Below are 23,156 nucleotides of genomic sequence, written 5' to 3'. Positions count from 1 at the left end.
GCCTCATGTTCCACGCCTCATGTTCCACGCCTCATGTTCCACGCCTCATGTTCCACGCCTCATGTTCCACGCCTCATGTTCCACGCCTCATGTTCCACGCCTCATGTTCCACGCCTCATGTTCCACGCCTCATGTTCCACGCCTCATGTTCCACGCCTCATGTTCCACGCCTCATGTTCCACGCCTCATGTTCCACGCCTCATGTTCCACGCCTCATGTTCCACGCCTCATGTTCCACGCCTCATGTTCCACGCCTCATGTTCCACGCCTCATGTTCCACGCCTCATGTTCCACGCCTCATGTTCCACGCCTCATGTTCCACGCCTCATGTTCCACGCCTCATGTTCCACGCCTCATGTTCCACGCCTCATGTTCCACGCCTCATGTTCCACGCCTCATGTTCCACGCCTCATGTTCCACGCCTCATGTTCCACGCCTCATGTTCCACGCCTCATGTTCCACGCCTCATGTTCCACGCCTCATGTTCCACGCCTCATGTTCCACGCCTCATGTTCCACGCCTCATGTTCCACGCCTCATGTTCCACGCCTCATGTTCCACGCCTCATGTTCCACGCCTCATGTTCCACGCCTCATGTTCCACGCCTCATGTTCCACGCCTCATGTTCCACGCCTCATGTTCCACGCCTCATGTTCCACGCCTCATGTTCCACGCCTCATGTTCCACGCCTCATGTTCCACGCCTCATGTTCCACGCCTCATGTTCCACGCCTCATGTTCCACGCCTCATGTTCCACGCCTCATGTTCCACGCCTCATGTTCCACGCCTCATGTTCCACGCCTCATGTTCCACGCCTCATGTTCCACGCCTCATGTTCCACGCCTCATGTTCCACGCCTCATGTTCCACGCCTCATGTTCCACGCCTCATGTTCCACGCCTCATGTTCCACGCCTCATGTTCCACGCCTCATGTTCCACGCCTCATGTTCCACGCCTCATGTTCCACGCCTCATGTTCCACGCCTCATGTTCCACGCCTCATGTTCCACGCCTCATGTTCCACGCCTCATGTTCCACGCCTCATGATCCACGCCTCATGATCACGCCTCATGCCGGAAAATGTGCAGATGTAGAAGAACTGAGGAAAAAAATCTTCATGAGCTTCTACCATGCAGCTTCCTCTGACGAAGTGCCCAACCACGATGACTGTCCCACAGGAGTTGAGTCTTGGTGCTTTTGGCAGAGAGCCATGGCTCTCAAGCAAACACCCCCTTCACATACAGGTAAAAGCAGCTGCTTTCTGTCAGAGTTTGTGCTGGCTGAGAAGGTAAAGTCCATATATGAGAGGCCCACCTCTCACAGTTTGCTTGAACGCTGCTTATCTGGCATGGTAATATGTTGTTTATGTTTACTGTGTAAATATACACGCAAGCTACGCACTTACTGATTTTTGTCATGTCTGATCATCGTGTTGATGGGTCCTCTAGAAGAAGGGTCCTTTAGCTGATGGGTCCTCTAGCGGAAGGGTCCTTTAGCTGATGGGTCCTTTAGCTGATGGGTCCTCTAGCTGATGGGTCCTCTAGCTGATGGGTCCTCTAGCTGATGGGTCCTCTAGCTAATGGTTCCTCTAGTTGAACGGTCCTTTTATTAATGGAGCCTTGTTAATGTTTCCTCATGTTTTTGGGTTTTTTTTCTTGCTGGGTCCTGGTGATTACATAGAGAAGATGTTAAGAAATAAAGTCCATGCTTATTCCAGGAACAAATCATAATCTAAAAACACAATCCACACACAGAAACCACACAATTTTACACAATTTAATTTGTGTATTAAAGAAGACTATTTATTTCTAATTAATCATTCATTTAACTGGAACGATCTATATATTTTCCAATTTTTTCCTTGGTGTCACCCCACAAAATGGTGTCACCTAGTGCGGTCAGCACCCCCATCACAACGCCCCTGCCTAGGGTATAATTCGGAAATCTTTCTCGTTACTTGTTTTAAAAATGTAATACTACATCACATAAATACAACGCGTTTCTATACGTATTCTTTTCTTTGATATGTTTTAAAATGATGGTGACCCCCCATGCTTCTTAAACAACTCGCAAAGAAAGAGATAACTAGTCTTTGAAACTTGTATTTTATTAGATAAATAAGATGCCTCTAATGAGAAAGCTTATTTTACAGTTGTTTTTTTTACCTCAGTCACCCCTCCCTCTCCCCCCCCCCCCTCCCCACACACACACCACTCGCCCCATCCATTTACCTTAGTGTGGGTGGACGATGATTAAATTATATATTTCATATTTTATTTTAATATTGCGTTCTATATTGTCCGTGGAGGGGTGTGTGTGTGTGGGGGGGGGGGGGGGGTTGCATGACACATATTCAAATATTATCCTCTATTAAGAGGAAATAACTAAGCTTGGATGACGCTGTTGAAAGTATTAATAGAGTTGTCGCGCTTGACAAAGAAAATAAACATTTTTATTGCCCCTGTTAATTTTATGACAGTAGGCTACGGCCCTAGCGGGATTAGCGAAAAGGGGAGGGGGTGGGGATCGAACAGTTATGAGTAGTGGTAGATGGTTCAAGTAGTGTGATGTTCCACTCTCGCATTTAAAAAAAAATGTAGAATTGAATAAATAAAAATTTAACATGTTTTATTTTAAGTCGAAATAAAAGCAGATCTGTCTTACTCAATGTTGATCCTAATCAAAGACAAATTGATAGAAAGATAATTTCATTTTTAAAATAAACCGGGAGTGATCTCCCCTAATCTTTCTCGAATATTCTTATATAAAACAACAGGGGATGGGAACTCGGGCTATAGACATGATTCTTAATCCATTTTAAATACTTAAAGTTTTAAAAATAGAATAAAATCTCGTAGACAAAAGAATTGCACACCAAGTGAACGCCAAATAAAAAAGTGCACAATAGTGCGCAATATTATTAGTACTAATTTACATTCGTTTTTTGAGAAATCGGAAGTAGCGTAAATTACTACTTCCGGTCAATGGAAATTACTCAAAATTTAACAGAAGGTAGAGAATTAGATCTTTTACTTACATGTGAAATTTCATTTATCTATCGGAAATAGTACTCAAGTTATCGGCTTTTGAAAAATTCAAAGTAGAAAAAGTACCACTTCCGGTTATCGAAAATCGCACAAAAGTTGATGCGGATCTACGATTTTGATAAAATACTTATATATGAAATTTCATCAACCTAGCTGTAACGGTACTCAAGTTATCGTGTTTACACACGGACAGACAGACACACAGACATACGGACAGAATTGCAAAGCCCAGTTTTTCAGACTGGATTACGCATAAAACCTCTTAATTTTGATAAATCTGGATTGATAATTTTTGCCCGATTAAAATAAGTCCTCTATACTTCGAATGTGATGAAGGACTGAGGAGTAAAACGGTGAAAACTGTCAAAATTTCATGTTATTTTTGTGCACGATTACAATACTTTCTCTATACTTTGTATATACGAGAAAGTAAAAATCCAATTTAAAATACATAAATATGAAAAGCTGTTTTGTGAGGTCTTAGGGGGTCATGGGGGCAGGCGGTATTAATGACGTCCTACTTGTATGCTGCAAGGTGTAATGACGTCCCATTTATATGCTGGAATATGTAATGACATCCTAACTGTATGCTGGAATATTAATGATGTTCTTATTTTATGCTGGGATGTGTAATGACGTACTAATTGTATGCTAGAATGTTTAATGATCCGATATGTATGCGTGATTGTATAATGACGTCATATTTATATTATTAAATGTATAATGACGACCTAGTTGTATGCTGTAATGTGTGATGACGTCCTAATTGTATGCTTGAATATGTAATGGCGATCTAATTGTATGAAGGAATATGTAATGTCGTCTTATTTATAAGCTGGGGGGTGTAATGAAGTCCTAATTATATGGTAGAATGTTGATAACGTCCTAATTATATGCTAGGATGTGTAACATCTTTCTAATTGAATGCTGGAATGTTTAAAACCAAACATCTATTTGTATGCTAGGATGTGAAATGACGTCCTAATTGTATGCTGGGATGTGTAACATCTTTCTAATTGAATGCTGGAATGTTTAAAACCAAACATCTATTTGTATGCTAAGATGTACAATGACGTCCTAATTGTATGCTAAGATGTATAATGACGTCCATATTTAATGCTGGGATGTGAAACGACATCCTAATTGTATGCTGTAATGTGTAATGACGTGCTAATTGTATGCTGTAATGTGTAATGACGTGCTAGTTGTATGCTGTAATGTGTAATGACGTGCTAATTGTATGCTGTAATGTGTAATGACGTGCTAATTGCATGCTGTAATGTGTAATGACGTGCTAATTGTATGCTGTAATGTGTAATGACGTGCTAATTGTATGCTGTAATGTGTAATGACGTGCTAAATGTATGGTGGGAGGTGCAAGGTTGACTTACATTTATGCTGGAGTGTGGAATGATGTCCTACTTGTAAGCTTGGAGGTGTAATTACGTCTTAATTGTATGCTGGAATGTATAATGACGTCCTACGTGTGTGCTGTAATGGGTGATGAGGTCCTAATTATATGCTAAAATGTGCAATGACGTCCCTATGGTTTGATGGAATGTGTAATGTCGTTCTAATTGTATGCTTGAATATGTAATGACGTCCTACATGTGTGCTGGGATTTGTAATGACGTCCTTCTTATATACTAAATGTGTAATGACGTCCTATTTGTAAGCTGGGAAGTGTAATGACGTTCTACTTGTAGGCTTGGGGGTTTAATGACGTTCGAATGGTAAGCTGTGAGGTGTAATGACATCTTAATTGTATGCTGGGACGTCCTAATTATGTACTGGAATGTGTGATGACGCCCTACTTACATGCTTAATGTGTAATGATGTCCTACTTGTAGACTGGGAGGTATAATGACGTCCTAATTGTTTGTCATTTGAAAGTTAGTGATTTTGTGGTCTATGTTTGGTTGGTTGTCTGTTAATGGGTTAGTTGTTGTTCGTTGGTCTGTTGTCAGTTAATGGTGGTAACTTATGTTCGTTGGTTTGTGGTAGTTTGTTTATAATATTTTGTTTTTGTTTACTGTATACATATACAAGCCCGCTACGCACTTACTGATTTTCATTGTGTTTGATCATCTTGTTGATCTAGCTGATGGAGCCTCTAGCTGATGGGTACACTAGCTGATGGGTCCTCTAGCTTATTGTTCCTCTCGTTGATCGGGCCTTTTATTGATGGAGCCTTGTTGGTGTTTCCTCTGTTGTTGGTTTTTTTGGTGATGGGTCCTATTAATTACATAGAAGCAATGTCCAGAAATAAACAGTCCTTGCTGATCCCACGAACAAATCATGCTCCCCACACAGAATCTACACACACACAGAATGAACAACAGAATCCAGTCAACTTACACAATTTAATATGTCTACCAAAAACAGCAAAGCGATACAGTTGAGCTAGTTTATCTTGGGAAGTCTTTTCAATAGCCAACACGCGTTAAGAAATTTCCCATATCAAAAATAAAAAGTAAAATAGCTGTTGAACACACCATGTCATAGGTTTTGACATGCGTGTTAAGTTTAATCTATTCTCCTTCACACCCCCCTCCCTCCATAGTCCGTGTCACCAGTTGTTTCCCTTTTCCCATCTCTCATTGTTCGTCCCCTGAACACTAGCTCAGGCACCCACATGTCAAAACACACCAGCACTTGTTAACCTTGCACTAGACACTGTCCTACACCCACCCATCGAACATACACGAATGTCAGACAAGCTCACTACACATTGTTTACACGTAGCACTTTCACGTACACACAAAACTCCGTCATCACACAACCAATCTAACTGTAGTCACCAGACAACATACACATATATCAGTATATATTTGGTAACAAGCTTAGAACTTTTTAAAACTATGTTCTTTATCATTAAAGCATCCATCGACATTGTGAAGTACATAGAGTATAATTCTGAAATCTTTCTCGTAACTTGTTTTAAAAATGTAATACAACATCACATAACTTATAGCGCGTTTCAATTTATGTATTATTTCTTTAATATGTTTTAAAAGGAAGGTAGAATTTTTTCCCATACGTTCAAACAATATTGAAAAAAGAGAACTAGTCTTTGAAACTTGATGTTATTTTATTAAATAAATAAGATGCCTCTAACGAGGAAGCTTATTTTACCGATTGTTTTTACTTCATAGTCACCCCCCCCCCCCTCCCTCCTCCACACACACCACTCACCCCATCCATTTACCTTAGTGTGGGTGGACGGTGATTAAATTATTTATTTCATATTTGATTTTAATATTGTGTTCTATATTGTCCGTGTAGGGAGGGGGGGGGGGGTGGCATGACATACCCTCATCACATAGTCACATATTCAGATATTATAATCCTCTCTTTAGGGGAAGTAACCAAGCTTGGATGATGCTGTCGACAGTATAAAAGAGTTGTCGCGCTTAACAAAAAATAAATATACATGTTGCCCTAGTTAATTTTTATGACAGTAGGCCTACGCCTACAAGCGGAGGGGGTAAAAAAATTCATTAAAAAAAACGTTTTAATAACAAGCTTTTATGTAATAATGCACTAAAAAGTAGAAAATAAATTATAGACTACTATTTAAATAACTATAAAGAAAAGCGTGGGTCACTTTAGCACTTTAGTACCTATTGGATACCTTTACTAATATTTGAGAAGAGACCCACGCTTTTCTTTATAGTAATTTAAATAGTAGTCTATAATTTATTTTCTACTTTTTAGTGCATTATTACATAAAAGCTTGTAATTAAAACGTTTTTTTTATGAATTTTTTTTTCAGTACTTTACATGTTTTATTTACAATAGAGTTACATGACTAAAAACCATTGCGCGCCTACTGAAGTGATGGCGCAGCCATTGAACGTGATACTGCTGTGAAATATGGTTAATCTTGCGATTATGTGCTTGCATTTTTCAACATGTCTCTAAACTATCTATGGTCAGATATCCTCTCCGGTAACAGTGCCATACATTCTATGTATGGAAGCCAGCTCTTGTGTTATATTTATGTCTTCATCCTCACCTCATGAACACAAGCAGTTGAGAGGTGGAGCAGATTCCAGCGACTCATCCATTGCAGATTGAAAAATGGCTGAACTTGCTTGCATTTTCCGCTATTTGAGTCACGATGTTTTCACCAATGTCTGCAACACGGCGGGCAATGGTATTTGCAACCAAAGCTACATTTTCAAATTGTTTGAATTTTCTGTGCAAAGTCCTCAGCCATCTCTAACAAACATTTATTCCATGGACAAAAAGATCGCCGCGGGCCGGATGAAAGGACCTCGCGGGCCGCATCCGGCCCGCGGGCCGTAGTTTGGAGACCCCTGATTTAAAGAATCGATGTATAGAACAAAATCAATTCCATTCAATTTATTCAATAACGGTATAGGCTACCTTGTTTATAATTTCGCCATCATTAAAGTTATTCAAAACATCCGTTGAAGCCAATGTATATACCTGTGTTTGGGAAATCTTGCATGTGTGTCTTTAAACCTTCTCAACCAGTATTTCTTCCAGATTTTTTCTCCGGGGGGGGGGGGGGGGGGCACTTGAAATTTTCGGGGGGTGGGGGGGGGGGGGGGTAGACTTTCTTCGGGAGGGGGGGGGGGCGGACACTGCTAAAAGTATATATTTTCTATATAAATTATATAAATTTCATTTCGATCGGGGGGGGGGGGGGGCGGTAAAAAAGATGATGCCTGGAAGAAACTCTGTTCTCAACCCCTTCCCGTCGTCTACTCTAATGCATGTTGCCTCACCCAAACCCCTCCATACAGAAGTGTTACGTTTATGGATGAGCTTCTAATAAAGCAATTAGGTAATAGGGATTTTAAAAAGGTGAAGCAATACTTTATGCAACAAAAATGCACCCATTAATGCACAGCTGAATAACGTTTTTCATTATGGAAATAATAGACAATAGACTATTTGACTGTACTAGTGTATATTTTCTCAACTGTAACCGTCAATAATTCAGATGCTGTTTTGTATAGTTATAAAAATGATCATTAAAAAACTTTATACTTAAAAACAATTAATTTTAAAAAATAGAAATTTTTTACATTGTTTACATTATGAAACAAATGCAACCAGTCGAATGATAATGAGTTTGTATAAAATGCAAGTAAGTTGCCTTGATAATTAGGCTACATTGAAATCTTCAGTTACAGAACATATAGAACCTTCACACTTTAAGAAGAATAGTGGAGTGAATAGATGTGTCTAATAAAAATAGTTCTGCTACACCAACTTAAAGCTATAGCTTTATTTAAAACATCTTCAGATATTTTGTTTACACTTGACGTTATTTCATCTCAACAGAGTCCACAATTTGTCCATCACTTGATAGATCCTGTATTCCTGTATTAATGTCTGTTGTACCCCAGACACCATTTAAATCTACAAGTATACAGCTGTTATACCACCAACCACCTTTACAAACTCCAGCACAATCTCCGCTGTATATATCATTGTCCCTGTCGATGGTAGAAAACTTCATACCATGATGATAGCTTAGTTGGTCTTTAACGTTTCCACTGAATGACGACATGTATATTTTATACGACGCTGCTTCGTTGTCTACCTTGAAATAATCGTAATGGGCGTAGTACTAAAAAAATGTGTTTGTTGTTAAAAAAAATGTAACCCTATCAAGTTCAAGTTTTTATTTTTTCTAAAAATCTTTACTCGTAACCCATATTTATGACACCACATTTTCCATATAATAGAACATCTCAGCTATACTGTTACCAAACTTGGCATCTGTAGGTCTAATAGTTTTCTTTTGTAAAAAAAAGTGGGAGGACTGATATAGATATAGATGTTTGAAAGGGAAGAGTGTTTGATTTGATATATCTCATCGTAATCAACATAACACTCTGGTTGCTTAAAATGTGCATCATTTTAATTTTCTGTAATCCCAAATTTATTTCAAGCCAAAAATCCCCCTCAGCCCACCACGCCGATGGAAAAAAAAATCCATAGAATCATCATTTAATTGCACATTTGCATTATCAGTAGTTGTTGTTCTTTTTAAATTGTAATAATTGGACGTTTTGTATTAGAACTATGTTTAAGTATACCATCTTAAATGAATGAATGTAGGCTAAAAGTAAGAAAAGATTATTACTATTGCAAATCTGTATCAGTCCTCACAAGCCGACGATGAAAACTGTAATACTAAGGCAAAAATACTAGGCAAACTGACGCTGTAAATTACATGTCTGAAGCGAAAAGAAAACAATAAGAAAAAAGACTTTTTATTAGTTTGTTTTAGTGTTGGAAAAAAGTAATTATATAATTAGCATGGAATGATAAAGTGCAATGTGGTAGGTATGTATATACCCAATTCCCGTCGTCTTGGTCGTCTTGTTGTCTCACCCAAACCCCCTGCATACTAAACAACAAGTACGTTGCCGTGATAATTAGGTTACTTTGAAATCTTCAGGTACAGAACATAGAGAACCTTCACACTTTAAGAAGAACAGTTGAATGAATAGATTTGTGTAATAAAAATAGGTCTATTACACCAACTTAAAGCTATAGCTTTATTTAAAACATCTTCAGATACTTTGTTTACACTTGACGTACTTTCATCTCAACTGAGTCTGCAATAGAACCATCACTTGATAGCTGATACCAGTATAGTCCTGTTTCAGTGTCATTTGTACCCCAGACACCATTTAAACCTACATAGTTACATTCTTTATACCACCAACCACCTTTACAAACTCCAGCACAATCTCCGTTGTATAAATCATTGTCCCTGTCGATGGTAGAAAACTTCATACCATGATGATAGCTTAGTCTGTCTATAACGTTTCCACTAAATGACGTCACGTTTATTTTATACGACACTGCTTCATTTTCTACCTTGAAATAACCAAAATGGGCGTAGTACTTTTTACCTTTTTGAGTCATGTCGATTCTCAGTTCATTGTATCCCTGTAATGTAGAATACGTGTGACATGTTTAATTTTTAAATAAGGCTTTAGCCTGTATGTACATATTACGTTTTTCTAAACTCACCATTGAAGTCAGGTTAGATATCCAGTCATTCCCAAGCCAGAAATCTCCAATCATTGAACCAAATCCATGTTTATAGGCGTTCCAATCTCTCGTAAAATTCACGTCACCCAAAACACGTCTCTGAAATAGGACATTTTGCAAGATATTGATAGCTATTTTAACACAAAGGACAGATATAATCTATACAAGATCAAATTTTTTAAAAATATTTTAACGTCAAAAATTTACCAACCTGAAAAATGATCCAACCTCCACCGTCAGTTTTTGTGTCGCACAAAGCCAATTTGTCTAGGCCAAGTCTGACGGTCTTCCGTTCTGGTACATCAGTTTTGTCGTTCTTTTTACACTGTTTATAAATAGAAAGATGTTTGTTTTAACACATGACTAGAAACGAATGATCTTATCTCCAAAGACTGCTTTAAAATGTGGGTTAGTTTTGTAGAAGCATATTGATTTATTTTCTAAGTCTTTAGTATACGCACATATAGTTGTATTTAATTATTATAAACAATTTGTACAATTTATATAGGTTGATTTAATTTAACTTTACACACTTAACAACGCTAATTCACTTAATATTTATGACGAAATAAAACAATTACCTGAAGTGTCGTCCATAACAATACATAATTCATGTTGTAGTTGTTTTTCATCTCTTGTACAGTTGTGTTTAAAGCTTCTATCATGCGGTTTGTGTGGTTGTTGCTTGTGATGGACTCGTTGAGCTTTACGTCTATTGCTCTAAGTCTGTCATTCACTGTTTGCATTTCTTCTGTGATGTTATTTATCTTAGCATCAACCACGTCTATTGCTCTAAGTCTGTCATTCACTGTTTGCATTTCTTCTGTGATGTTATTTATCTTAGCATCAACCACGTCTATTGATCTAAGTTTGTCATTCACTGTTTGCATGTGTTCTGTGATGTTATTTATCTTAGCATCAAGCACGTCTATAGCATTAGTAGAGCTGATGTGTTTGTTACTGTTGTTTAACTCTGTAGATGATGGAATCCGAGCCGTGTCGTCACTGTACCCATCTGCAAGGACATTGACACGTCTGCATCTTTTAGTTTTTCTGGATCTTCAAACGATTTCAGAAAGTCAGCCATTGTGTCCACAGTTTTCACGTAGTTCAAAGTTTGAGCTTTCAAATTCATCAACAAAACAGATTTCTTGATTTTCTCTCTTTCATAAGACGTAGTTCTGTTCTCTAGCATTCTAGTGTCTCCTGTCTTATTGGTAAAGTATACTTGACATTTATACTGGTGTAAATTACAGGCTGAAGTATTGGAGAAAGACAAGACCAGTTCTCCGTGATGTTTGGAAAGTTTGCCCTCAGATAATATCCCAGATATTTTATAATCGCGAACCTTTGAATCAGATCCTGAAATAGACGCCAACAAAATCTTCCCTTCAGACTCATTGATCCTATAGACTGACATGTTGACAAGAGCTGACATCTGAGTGTCTTCTGTTATGTTTTCTGTACACTGGAGTTGTGCACAAAATAAACTTTTCCCATGGTAAAAGTGTTCTCTGGTCATATCAACTTTAAGGCCTAGAAAACAGAAGACAAAATTAAATACTTAATATCTAATGCGTTCAATAAATTAAATATTTTGAACACATCAGAGAGATTATGTGATGTGTACAATTAATTAAATATTTTGTACACATCAGAGAGATTATGTGATGTGTACAATTAATTAAATATTGTGTACACATCAGAGAGATTATGTGATGTGTACAATTAATTAAATATTTTGTACACATCAGAGAGATTATGTGATGTCTTAAAATCTCCAGTCCGGGAACCGTCCTCGCCACTTTCCTCTGGTGAGTCTAAGCAGTCGAGCTCGCCACCACCCAATTACAAAGTTACTTCATTATTCAAACACAATAAAAACATTTCTTTGTTAAATGTTGTTGAAAATCATTGTACTTCAGTTTAAATATTTAAAAAAAAATACAATCTGTTGGTTTCGAGTGTCATCCATAAAGGACGTCACGTTTATGTGTACAGCACTCAAGATTTCGGATGTGAAGCTTAGTGAAATAAAACTAAACGCACTATCCTTTCATAAACTGAAGTCAAATTCATATCGCTTTGTGTTTTTCAAATTTTAAAACCTGTTTTATAAATACTTATGTATTGCATAAGATCTGAAATCCTATAACCTTTGCAAAATCAGTTTGCAAAAAACAATTACCTTTGATTTTTCACAATAACGGATAATTGTGAAGCTTAATTAATAAAAATCAATGAAATACATCCATGCGCGTTTCTGTTATGCTAATTGTTTTATAAAAAACAATATAATCAGCGGAATAGCCGTATTGTTTTGCTATCACCATTTAAAGGGCAACAACCAAGTTAATATTTTCTGGATAATCAACCACACCGATTTGTACACTTTCAATCAAATGATGATGCGTAGTACATAGAGCTGAATTGTCCAATCATTTAAAAATAATGTATTTATGGGCGAGTCATATTAAATGTATTATGTTTATATTGTTATTTTAATGTTAAAATTTAAAACAAGTTCTTAAGTAAACTAATTTCTGTTTTATAATTTTAACATGCGACAAATGCACTATGTCTTACAAAAATGCATTAAAGTAATTAATTAATAAGAAGGCTAATTAAGTAATGTTTTTATCGACTAACATTCGACTGTTCCGTTTTTAAATGATAATAATTTCAACTTATCATATAAGGCCTAATATAATTAAATTTAACTTACCAAACGACAGAAATAAGTTAACGGCTAACACAGCAATAAAATACAAAGCAGACATTTTGAACTATTGCAATAACATTAACTCAGATGAGTACGTTCTCATAGCTGGTTTGTTCGTCAAATAGTCTCGTACTTTTATACCGACCAGTTAAAAACACACATAAGTTGACAGGAGGTTGAAGGTCAACATGCACTTGTAAACAGATATGACGTAATTAGTTGGCCGCTTGAGTTGACCAGAAATAAATGTCTGAAGTTGAAACATGATATCAGATAATATCACATAGATTTTCTCGGGTAATCGTCTCCTTACATACATACTTGAATAAGAAAGTAGTCGCATCAAGAACCGACGATACCGATTACTGTTTCATCGATACCAACATACTTATCAAAGTAACGAGAAACGGAAAGAGCAATTTGCCCCACTTAAGAAAACTCGAGTTCCCATCACGAGTGGTGGCGTTCTCTAATTAATATACATTAATTAAATACTGACATGTAATATTCAGACATTTATATTTAACCTTAACATGTGGTGTGGTAAATACCGTAAGACCTCATATGATTGTCTTCATTAAACAACATTGTTAAATTTGATGAATAACATGTATTTCTTAGTTTACAAAAGTAATATATATATATATATATATATATATATATATGTATATATATACATATACATATATATATATATATATATATATATATATATATATATATATATATATATATATATATATATATATATATATATATATATATATATATATATATATATATATATATATATACTTTTATTAGTTGCAGCTTATTATGATGATGTTATGAAAAAAAATATAGCTTTGCTCATGGGTCAGTAATTGGCTATCTTAATTATCGAAAATACAGAAGCAGCTATAATGGATCTCAATGAATTTATTAATTAAAAAAACAGCATTGTTTGGTTACTTATATATTAAAGGCCTACATTTTATATATATTTTTTTACATAAAACTGATATAAAAAATCTAATATATTTTACGTTACGGTGCATTATATATATATAAAATATATATATATATATATATATATATATATATATATATATATATATATATATATATATATATATATATATATATATATATATCAGGACATATACAATACAAAATGTACCGGTTAATATAATAATTTTAAAACCCTCCATCGTAAGTGGCAGTCTTTTTCTTCGTAGCCCAAATGTTTATAGCTACGTCGTAACATAGCGGCTGACGAAGGGGCCCACTATTAAAATTTTGCATAGGGACCGGAAAATTCTAGCTACGCCACTGATTAGTTTATTATTTAGATAAAAACCTAATTATATGGGTACACGTTAATCGCACTTGCCAGATGTTGTTACAATGTACATGAACATTTCGTAAAACAATTTAATCTATAGGAATAACAGCATTATTAGGTATCAGGTTAATAGAATAATGGCTTATTAAAAAAATGTAAAAATAGCATGCCTTTTCGATTGATTATTGTTACACAATAAACGGTAAACTGAAGGTTTAAATAGAGTTCAATTTTAATACAATGAAAACACCTATATAAAATATTTTATCGATGCAAATTAGCACGTCAGGAACAGATAGAAATAATGCACAACCAATCGCGAGTGCTTATAGACATTATAGAGAACGCACATATTTTAAACAAAACAGCACTCCAAGAAATATGCAGTGTCTTGATTAGTTTAGAAATTCACTTTTCTCTAAAAGCTCATCCGCTGATGGTCGTTCGCTGGGATCAAATTTAAAAATAGATTTTAAAAACAATTTGAGTTTTTCTGATGAACTTTCCGGTAAGTCATATTCTGGTTCCATTCTCCTTAGACTTAGGCAAATAATAACCTGATGACTCTCCAGTTTTGGGAATGGCGGCTTTGTTGTTGCCATCTCTACCACGGTACAGCCTGTACTCCTGGTGACATCAAATATTTTTAAAAAAATATATTAAGACGAGAACAGCGTAAGCGGACAGGTTATTTTAAAAAATGATTCAGATTATTAATTTTTTTTGGACAGGTTTACATGCATTGCTATTGTCACCATTAAAAAAAAGAACCAACCATATGTCAACTTTTTCATCATAGGGTTGATTGTCTACGCTGAACAATTCTGGCGCCATCCACTTGTGGGTTCCCACAGCTGCTGTTTTCGCAACACTTGACATTGTGATCAGCCTAGACAGCCCAAAGTCTGCAAGTCTTATGTTCTTTTCATCTTCAAGCAAAATGTTCGACCCTAAAAAAAGGGTAGCAATTTTATTCCTGTTAAAGCCATGCGCAACTTGGTTCACTCTTGCAAAATATATTACCACATAACCACCCCGACCCCCGCCCAATCCCCCGAGGATGCCGCACGCCTTATATTTATAACGAACACAGAAATTTTATAAAATTTAAACTGTATCCGCCCTACCTCTTGAAAAGTTAAGTGTGCATCCCCCCCCCCCCACCACCTCTGGAGAAAATCAATTAGTAAATAAGGGGAATCTCTAAGCGGTATGGCCCATACGTCAGATTTCATCAAAGCTCTTTTATTATTTTTAATCTAGCAGGTTAAAGAATCACATTTTAAACCTTTGATATCCCTGTGTATGATCTTCGGTTTACAATTATGTAGGTAAGAAAGGCCTTCCAATATTTGCCTCGTTAAACGTTTGATTTTATCTTCATGTAACGGAGAGCTTTGACATATGAAAGCAGTGAGAGTATCCTGAAATAATAATAAAAAACAAAATATCTTACTTAATACATTTATATTAAATATGCTCAGTACTTAGTGTTCAATTGCAATTTAAGACTATATATATATATATATATATATATATATATATATATATATATATATATATATATATATATATATATATATATATATATATATATATATATATATAATGCACTTCCATATAGTTAACTGTAAATACAAATTAGTACTAAAACGTTCTCAATGATTCCACTTTCCAGAAGCGTATACAGGTCTTCGGGTTAGGGGGAGCGGCGAGTCGAGAAAAAGGCGCCATATACTGGAAGTAGGCTTTACATATACTTGCGATGAATTGTTACAAATGTTATATTTAGAGTATATAGCATAACAGTTTCGGACTCTTTGATTCATAGTTTCAGTTTGTGTTTGCTGTTGTTGTTGATTTTTTGTTTTTGGTTTTGAGGAACGTGTTTAAAATGTTATTTAATTATTCTCCTAAAAGGCGCCACCACCCTTAAAATGGTTTCCTTGCCCCCCCCCCCTGCGTACGCTATTTCCACTTTCTCTTTCCTAAACTATTATTGGTGTTGGAATACTTATAGCAAACCCTACCAGTTGGTTGTGTATGAAACCGCCTACACTTGTTAGTGGCAATTTTTTTATAAAGGAAACTAATTTGTTTTATATTCTTATCTTCGTTGCATTTAAAATCCTATTACAATAAAGGTTTTCGTATTTCTTTTATTTAATTAGCTTCACTACACCACACAAACCCCTCTCTAACCATATTCCAATCCTTCTTTAAGGGGTGAAGGAGGTCCGTAATTTTGTGACGGTGTGTGATGAGGGAGAGGGGGGTTAGATGGTGTGACGTCACACTTTTGAATTGTAAAAAAAAACAATTTTAGAAAATGAGTTTTAGCCGTTATTTCGCGTTTTAGAAAACTGTTTTGATAAATTGTAATAGGAATTGATTAAATACTCTATAATAACTGAGTTCAGATTTAGGAAAAATACGGAAGTTATAAAAAAAATTCAACTGCAGTTTTGAGGCGGGGGGGGGGGAGGGAGGCAGGTTGTAGGCTGAATTTAGGGAGGGGAGGTCTGTTTTTTTGTAACGATGTGTGACAGAGGGGAGGGACGAGGGGTAAAAATCGTCAAAAAAGCTTGACTTCATTTAAGGATGACGCCTTACACAAACGAACTACCCACCACGCTCTCTGAACAAATCAGTTACCGAACAAATCAACACATATTGTATTATTAGTATTTCACTCTTTCCAGTTAATCAAATTACTCAATTATTTTGTAACATTTTAAAATTTCTTCCTAGTTCAAATTTCGCTGTTTTCCAATTAAATCTTTCCTAGTTAATTTTTCTTTGTTTTCTAATTAATATAATTTTGAAACAGTAATCGTAAATGTAACTATGTTCTGGCCGTATGTGCCCCCTTAATATCAGAAAGGTTTTGTCACCACTTTTAATAAAATATTGCATTCAAATATTAACACAGTATAAAGTCCTTTAACCTCTAACCTTAACCACTATTACGTATGGTAATATTATATTATATAACACACAACCATTTCAACCATAATGGACATTTTCTAAAGCCTCTTAAGGATGGTTTAAATATTAATAACCATTTAAATCACACTCATCTTAATATTTTTATTCCATGTTGTTTACATAAAATGTTACCCTTGTGAGTCTCAGGGCTGATATAATGAACAGGACAGACGAAAATAAATCTACAAGATATGAAAATATTGTTTCCTACTTTCTTCATGTATCCAAATATTAAGCTCAAAATATTTCCTTCAAAAATAAAGCCATAAAACGGAACGATTCGTTCATGCTCAAGCTGCAATAAAACTCGCAGCTCCATAACTTTCTGAAAAAGAATCGCACTGGTAAAAAATTTGTATAGTGATATATCAAAATTAAAAATGTTTTATAGTGATATAGCAAAAGTTAAAATGTTTTATAGTGATATATCACAAGTAAAAATGATCAATCAGACATATTTCAATTACTTTGTTCACTCTTTTATAATATTTTTATTTTTTTAAATATTTATTTTTGTAATATGTATTTTTAATATTGTACTTTTTGTAATATTTACTTTTTGTTATATTCACTTTTTGTAATATGTACTTTTGATTACACATAGGCCCACTTATGTAATATCTACTTTTTGTAATATCTACTTTTTGTAATATGTACTTTACTTATGTGTACTTTTGGAAAAGGTAGTAGAAAAATAATAAAAACATTTTGGAGCTCAAGACATTTTTTCTAACTTGTATTCATTTTAAATTTATAAATTTCAAAAACATGTAATAACAAGTATACATCATGCTTATCTTTTGTAGCTGCATCAACGTTCAAGGTTTTAATGACAAATTTCTTCTCGTGTGGGTTGTCCTCATCTATCAGTAGACTGACTTGTCCAAAGGCGCCTAATGCAAACGGCTGTTCAGATCTCCATCTACGCGGTAAAGACGGCGATAAAAACGAATCTACGAGAAAGGCAATAAGATATTTTCGTCAATAAAACTTTAAATATTGAGCATGTTCACACATTTAATAGGATATATATACATATATACCGAAATAATTAAGAATACAAAAATATTGTTGACAGTAATCAATCCAACAAACATGCTGAGGAAGACGTTCTTCAAATAAAATAACATTGGTTTGGTCAAACTCAGAAAACGGCTGACTACCACCTCTGTAAAAAGGGTTTTGCTCAATACTCACGGGATAAAAACAAAAACAAAAGACCAACAACAAAGAACAGAGACATGAACTGCATAATGTCATAAATTGACCATGTATCAACTAATGTACCAGAGGAAGGGCATTACCTATACAACTTGGCATCAGCTGTGCCGCAGAGAATGGAAACAAGATTAGGCATTTCTATTACATACATGTAAGTATATATATATATATATATATATATATATATATATATATATATATATATATGTATGTATATATATATATATATATATATATATATATATATATATATATATATATATATATATATATATATATATATATATATATATATATATATATATAATGTGTGTGTGCGTGTGTTTGTGTGTGTGTGTGTTGTTTTTGAGTGGGTGTGTTTATCTATTTGTGTATTTGCATGCTTATACATATTACCCTTTTACATATACTTACCTATGTCACGTTGCAAAGAAATTAAACTTTTTTTAATGTGCCAGAAGATGCAGGTTATCGTTTTACTCAGCGCTGGATCCGCACATTTTTCCAAGTGACAAAGTAGATCAATAAGATCCTTATATTCTAAAATGTGGTGTTTCTCTGCACTATTTTCGTTTTGCTGTTTCTTGTTGACGAAATTGAGACTAGAACCACACAGCTGATAAAAATCATTTTTCGGTATCTACAAAAAAGCAGTTATTAAACATTATACAGTGATATGGCCAAACAAAAACCTATTACTTTAATAAAATAAGCTGAATCATTTTTAGAAGACACTAGACGACCAAGTTTTTCATTGGAAAACGGTCTGTCGACTTCATTGCATTACACAAACCAATATCTAACTACGTCCACTTCACCCTTTTTAAAAAAACTTTTAACCCCAATCGAGTCGAAACGTTCTTGATATCAAATAATCAAAGACTGTAGTATACTTACCAGATTAACATCTAAACCATTTTTCAATAGCAGAGTTATTGTTTTAAGTTTCTTTGGGAAAAGGACATCTCTATTTTGTAACACTTTCCATGAGGCATTTTTTCCATTTTTATCCAAAGTGTTAACATGACATCCACATTTTATTAGCAGCTCAACGGTCGAATGGTGTCCATTCTGTGCGGCCAACATTAAGGAATTGCTTCCATATTTATTTACAGAATTGACGTCACAGCCACTTTTAATGAGTACATCCACAGCTTTTGAATGTCCATATTTAGATGCTAACATCAATGCATTGTGCCCGTTCTTCTCCGTGACAGTAACATCACATATGTATTTAACTAGCAGTTCTATAGTTGATGTGTGTCCTTTCGCCGAGGCTAACATAACTGCGTTGTATCCGTCTTTTGTAACTCTGTTGACGCTACATCCGCTTTGAATGAGTAAACTTGCTATATCGTCATGTCCTTCTTTAGAGGCTAACATTAACGCGTTGTGCCCGTCACTCTTACCCAGATTAACGTCACACTGACTTTTAATTAACATCTCTACAATATTTCTATGTCCTTTCTGAGATGCTAACATTAACACTGTGTATTCATTCCATTTCCTGATGTTGATATCACACCCATTTTTAATCAATAGTTCCCCAATTTGTTTATGACCTTTTTCTAAAGCTACTATTACTGCGTTAGATCCAACCGCGTTAACTGCATTTACATCACATCCCATTTTGAGGAGAAATTCAACACGTTCTACGTGCCCCTGCTTAGATGCTAACATTAATGCATTGAATCCGTTACAGTCCATGATATGTAAGTCACACCCATTTTCATAAAGTAACGACACGGTATCTAAATGCCCATTCAGTAACGCTAACATTATTGCATTGTAACCATTTTTGTTAACTAGGTTAATATCACATCCATTTTGGATCAGAAGCTCTACATATTTTGTGTGACCTTTTTCTGATGCCAGCATTAAGGCATTGTATTGTCTTTTGGAAACGTTATTGACATCACATCCACTTTTAATCAACAGCTGTAATGTTTGTTCATTTCCAGATTCAGATTGAGATGCTAACATTAACGCATTACATCCGTCTTTATTTAAAGCATTTACGTCACATTTATTCTTAAGCAATAACTTAACTTTTTCTTCCGATCCACTTGAAGAGGCTAACATTAAAGCATTCCATCCTTTTTTATTAACAGCACATATATCAGATCCACTTTTGATTAAAAACTCTAAAATTTTATTGTTGTCGGTAACCATTAATGCATTATTTCCTAAATAATCAACAGCATTAACATCACCTCCATGATTAATTAGCAGCTCTACAGTTTTTTCCTGATCATATTGACAGGCCAACAGCAAAGCTGTTTCTCCACAAAAATTAATTGCATTTAAATTACATCCACTTTTTATTAATTGCTCACTAACAGTTTCATAACCTGCCTCAATGGATAGCTCTAATGACGTATATTTATTAATAGCATTTAAATTACATCCACTCTGAATTAACAATTTTACAACCTCGGTATGTCCATTTACTGATGCCATCATTAAAGCAGTGTCGTTTTTATAAAGGGCATTAACATCGCATCCGTTTTTAATTAGTTGCATAATTACTTTCTCATGTCCATTTCCCGAAGCCCACATGAGAGCTCCTATTCGTTTACTAAATCCACTTCTTATTAACATTTCCACAGTTTCGTCGTTTCCCGCTTTAAACGCTATCATTAACGCATCTTCTGAATCTTTATTAAAACAATACATGTCACACCCACTATCAATTAGCAGTTTTATACTGCTGTTGTATCCATTATGAGCGGCTAACATTAATGCACTCCATCCATCGCTTTGAACAGCGTTGATGTCACATCCGCATTTCAAAAGAAACGAAACAATTCGTTCGTGTCCATTTTGAGCGGCTAACATTAATGCATTCCATCCATCGCTTTGAACAGCGTTGATGTCACATCCGCATTTCATCAGCAACTCCACCATTTTTTCATCGCCATTTTGAGAAGCTTGCACTAATGGATTCCATCCGTCAGTTTGAACAGCATTTATGTCATACCCGTTTTCAACAAATGCATTAACAACATTTTCATGCCCATTTTTCAGTGCAAGGATGACTGCATTGAAACCATCATTTTGAACAGCTGTCATGTCACCTCCATTTTCAATTAAAACTTGGGCAGTTTTTTCATGTCCAAAATAAGAGGCTAACATTAATGCGTTCCACCCATCACTTTTTACAGCATTCACTTCACAGCCACATTTAATAAGCAACCCAACTGCACTTTCGTGGCCATTTTGTGCGGCTAACATTAGCGCACTGTATTCAAACTCATCCACGGCGTTTACATCACATCCACTATTAACTAGCATCTCTACAACACGTCCATTGCCATTTTCAGAAGCCAACATCAATGCATTACGTCCTTCATTATCACGAGCAGAAACATCACATCCATCCTCAATAAGCAATTGTATAATGTATTCGTCTCCTTCTTTGGATGCCGCCAACAACGATGAATTCACTACTGAAGATTTCTGCATGTCTGAAATATTTTCTATTTACGTGTATTTAAATTTATGTATAAATTTACTGTTTTTTTTACAATCGCATACAGTTCATACAAATCGTATAATTTTTATTTAAAGGCTGTTTTAATTTTCCATGTGAACTAATCGCAAAACCTCATTGCGACTTGCAAGTTGAATATTAAATTATTTCAACGCTATCCTGAAAATATATTTAAATATTGATTATAAATATATATATATATATATATATATATATATATATATATATATATATATATATATATATATATATATATATATATGCATATATATAAGGAAGTTCTATTGTCAATTTGATCTGAGTGGGCTGGACAAAAGTCTTGTAACTGATACAACAACATTAGAAGGAATTTATTTTGTCAGCACTCTTAGCAGACGAGGGTACAGACACATTTCGTAATAGCATAACTTTGAATCCAGAAGGAATTTGAGCATACGAGTCTACCTGGCACAGATGCAGTCATATTCAAATGAAGTTAGCAACCGAATAGCCTAAGACCATTCCTGAAACCACATAGTGCTATTTACTAGTGGGCTAGTAAATGAAAACTGGTCTAGAGGCAGACAACGTACATGAACTATGCCCGATTAAGCTTACTGTTGCTGTGTGCGTTAAGTGAATTGCTCGTGCTGTTCTTACCTGTATAAGAAAGGGACAGAGTGAGTGAGAAAGTTTATCAAATGATATTAGGATGTAGATCAGCTTTTGGTTTGACAGTCCACTAGAGTCAAACTCATAAGAGGAATTGGGTTGTTGTAATGCAATGTAGAAGGGGAAAAGAACAAGATTTTAATAAAATATGCCATACACTGTCTTGTCAGCTTAATCAACAACAAGGTAGGTACAGTAAGCGAAAGCAGCTGGATGTGTAAGATACGATAGGTTTCAATAAATAGGGCGTTTTATTAATTTGAAATGTGTACTATAAACCTTTTAAAATTTAATGTACGAGACACTCTCACAATATGGAAAATATCTATGTTCAAACTATTTTAAAAACTTTTTTAAATAGCTCACTAGTTACGTATAGAAAGACAGATATGAAAGATCAATACCTACATCGTGTCAACACAGTAGACTGGCGCTTGAGTGTGTAGCAAGCAACTTCATGTGTACACGATATATTGGCTGGTCACGGTTGGCAGCACACACTTCGGTAAACACTCGTTTATTTTTAGCTCGGGTAGAAGTATGTAATCAATATTTCATGCACTTATTCGGTGATATTTGGTTGTATCGATTATCTTTTCGTTTGTCACTCTGGTATAGCCGGCAATGAGACTTTAACCTTATGAAAGTCGATGTGCGTTAAGGGC

General features: G+C 35.2%; 3 protein-coding genes across 3 annotated transcripts; all 3 read right to left on the bottom strand.

The window, feature by feature from the left end:
* Window positions 1-9,618: 9,618 nt before the first annotated feature.
* LOC131944217 (fibrinogen-like protein A) lies at window positions 9,619-10,982 on the bottom strand. The gene is made up of 4 exons (XM_059304757.1): window positions 10,674-10,982; window positions 10,304-10,417; window positions 10,072-10,191; window positions 9,619-9,987 (listed from the first exon to the last, which is right to left on the bottom strand). Exons 1-4 carry the CDS (start codon window positions 10,980-10,982, stop codon window positions 9,619-9,621), a joined length of 912 nt encoding a protein of 303 aa, XP_059160740.1.
* On the bottom strand, window positions 10,829-12,864 carry LOC131944307 (uncharacterized). The gene is made up of 2 exons (XM_059304864.1): window positions 12,818-12,864; window positions 10,829-11,628 (listed from the first exon to the last, which is right to left on the bottom strand). Exon 2 carries the CDS (start codon window positions 11,612-11,614, stop codon window positions 11,060-11,062), a length of 555 nt encoding a protein of 184 aa, XP_059160847.1. The 5' UTR covers window positions 11,615-11,628; window positions 12,818-12,864; the 3' UTR covers window positions 10,829-11,059.
* Window positions 12,865-13,955: 1,091 nt separating this feature from the next.
* On the bottom strand, window positions 13,956-22,917 carry LOC131944208 (ankyrin-1). Its single transcript, XM_059304744.1, has 8 exons — window positions 22,896-22,917; window positions 19,245-21,999; window positions 18,762-18,987; window positions 17,913-18,079; window positions 17,338-17,451; window positions 15,427-15,562; window positions 14,914-15,088; window positions 13,956-14,765 (listed from the first exon to the last, which is right to left on the bottom strand). Exons 2-8 carry the CDS (start codon window positions 21,810-21,812, stop codon window positions 14,534-14,536), a joined length of 3,618 nt encoding a protein of 1,205 aa, XP_059160727.1. The 5' UTR covers window positions 21,813-21,999; window positions 22,896-22,917; the 3' UTR covers window positions 13,956-14,533.
* Window positions 22,918-23,156: the final 239 nt, after the last annotated feature.

This window comes from Physella acuta, unplaced genomic scaffold, assembly GCF_028476545.2.
Source record: "Physella acuta isolate Inbredline_101_S28 unplaced genomic scaffold, ASM2847654v3 ptg000042l, whole genome shotgun sequence".
Classification (NCBI taxonomy): Eukaryota; Metazoa; Mollusca; class Gastropoda; family Physidae; genus Physella; species Physella acuta.
Note: the sequence above shows the minus strand (reverse complement) of the source record. Positions and strands in the feature narration are given on the sequence as shown.

Excerpts from the sequence above, each read along its gene's own strand:
- LOC131944217 (XM_059304757.1), bottom strand. The coding sequence starts at position 10,982 with ATGCAAACAGTGAATGACAAACTTAGATCAATAGACGTGGTTGATGCT. Across the intron at positions 10,418-10,673 it reads TGTTATGGACGACACTTCAG|TGTAAAAAGAACGACAAAAC; the intron begins GTAATTGTTTTA and ends ATTTATAAACAG. Across the intron at positions 9,988-10,071 it reads TATCTAACCTGACTTCAATG|GGATACAATGAACTGAGAAT; the intron begins GTGAGTTTAGAA and ends TCTACATTACAG.
- LOC131944307 (XM_059304864.1), bottom strand. The coding sequence starts at position 11,614 with ATGACCAGAGAACACTTTTACCATGGGAAAAGTTTATTTTGTGCACAA.
- LOC131944208 (XM_059304744.1), bottom strand. The coding sequence starts at position 21,812 with ATGCAGAAATCTTCAGTAGTGAATTCATCGTTGTTGGCGGCATCCAAA. Across the intron at positions 18,080-18,761 it reads TTCTTTGCAACGTGACATAG|ATTCGTTTTTATCGCCGTCT; the intron begins GTAAGTATATGT and ends CCTTTCTCGTAG. Across the intron at positions 15,089-15,426 it reads CATACACAGGGATATCAAAG|GGTCGAACATTTTGCTTGAA; the intron begins GTTTAAAATGTG and ends CCCTTTTTTTAG.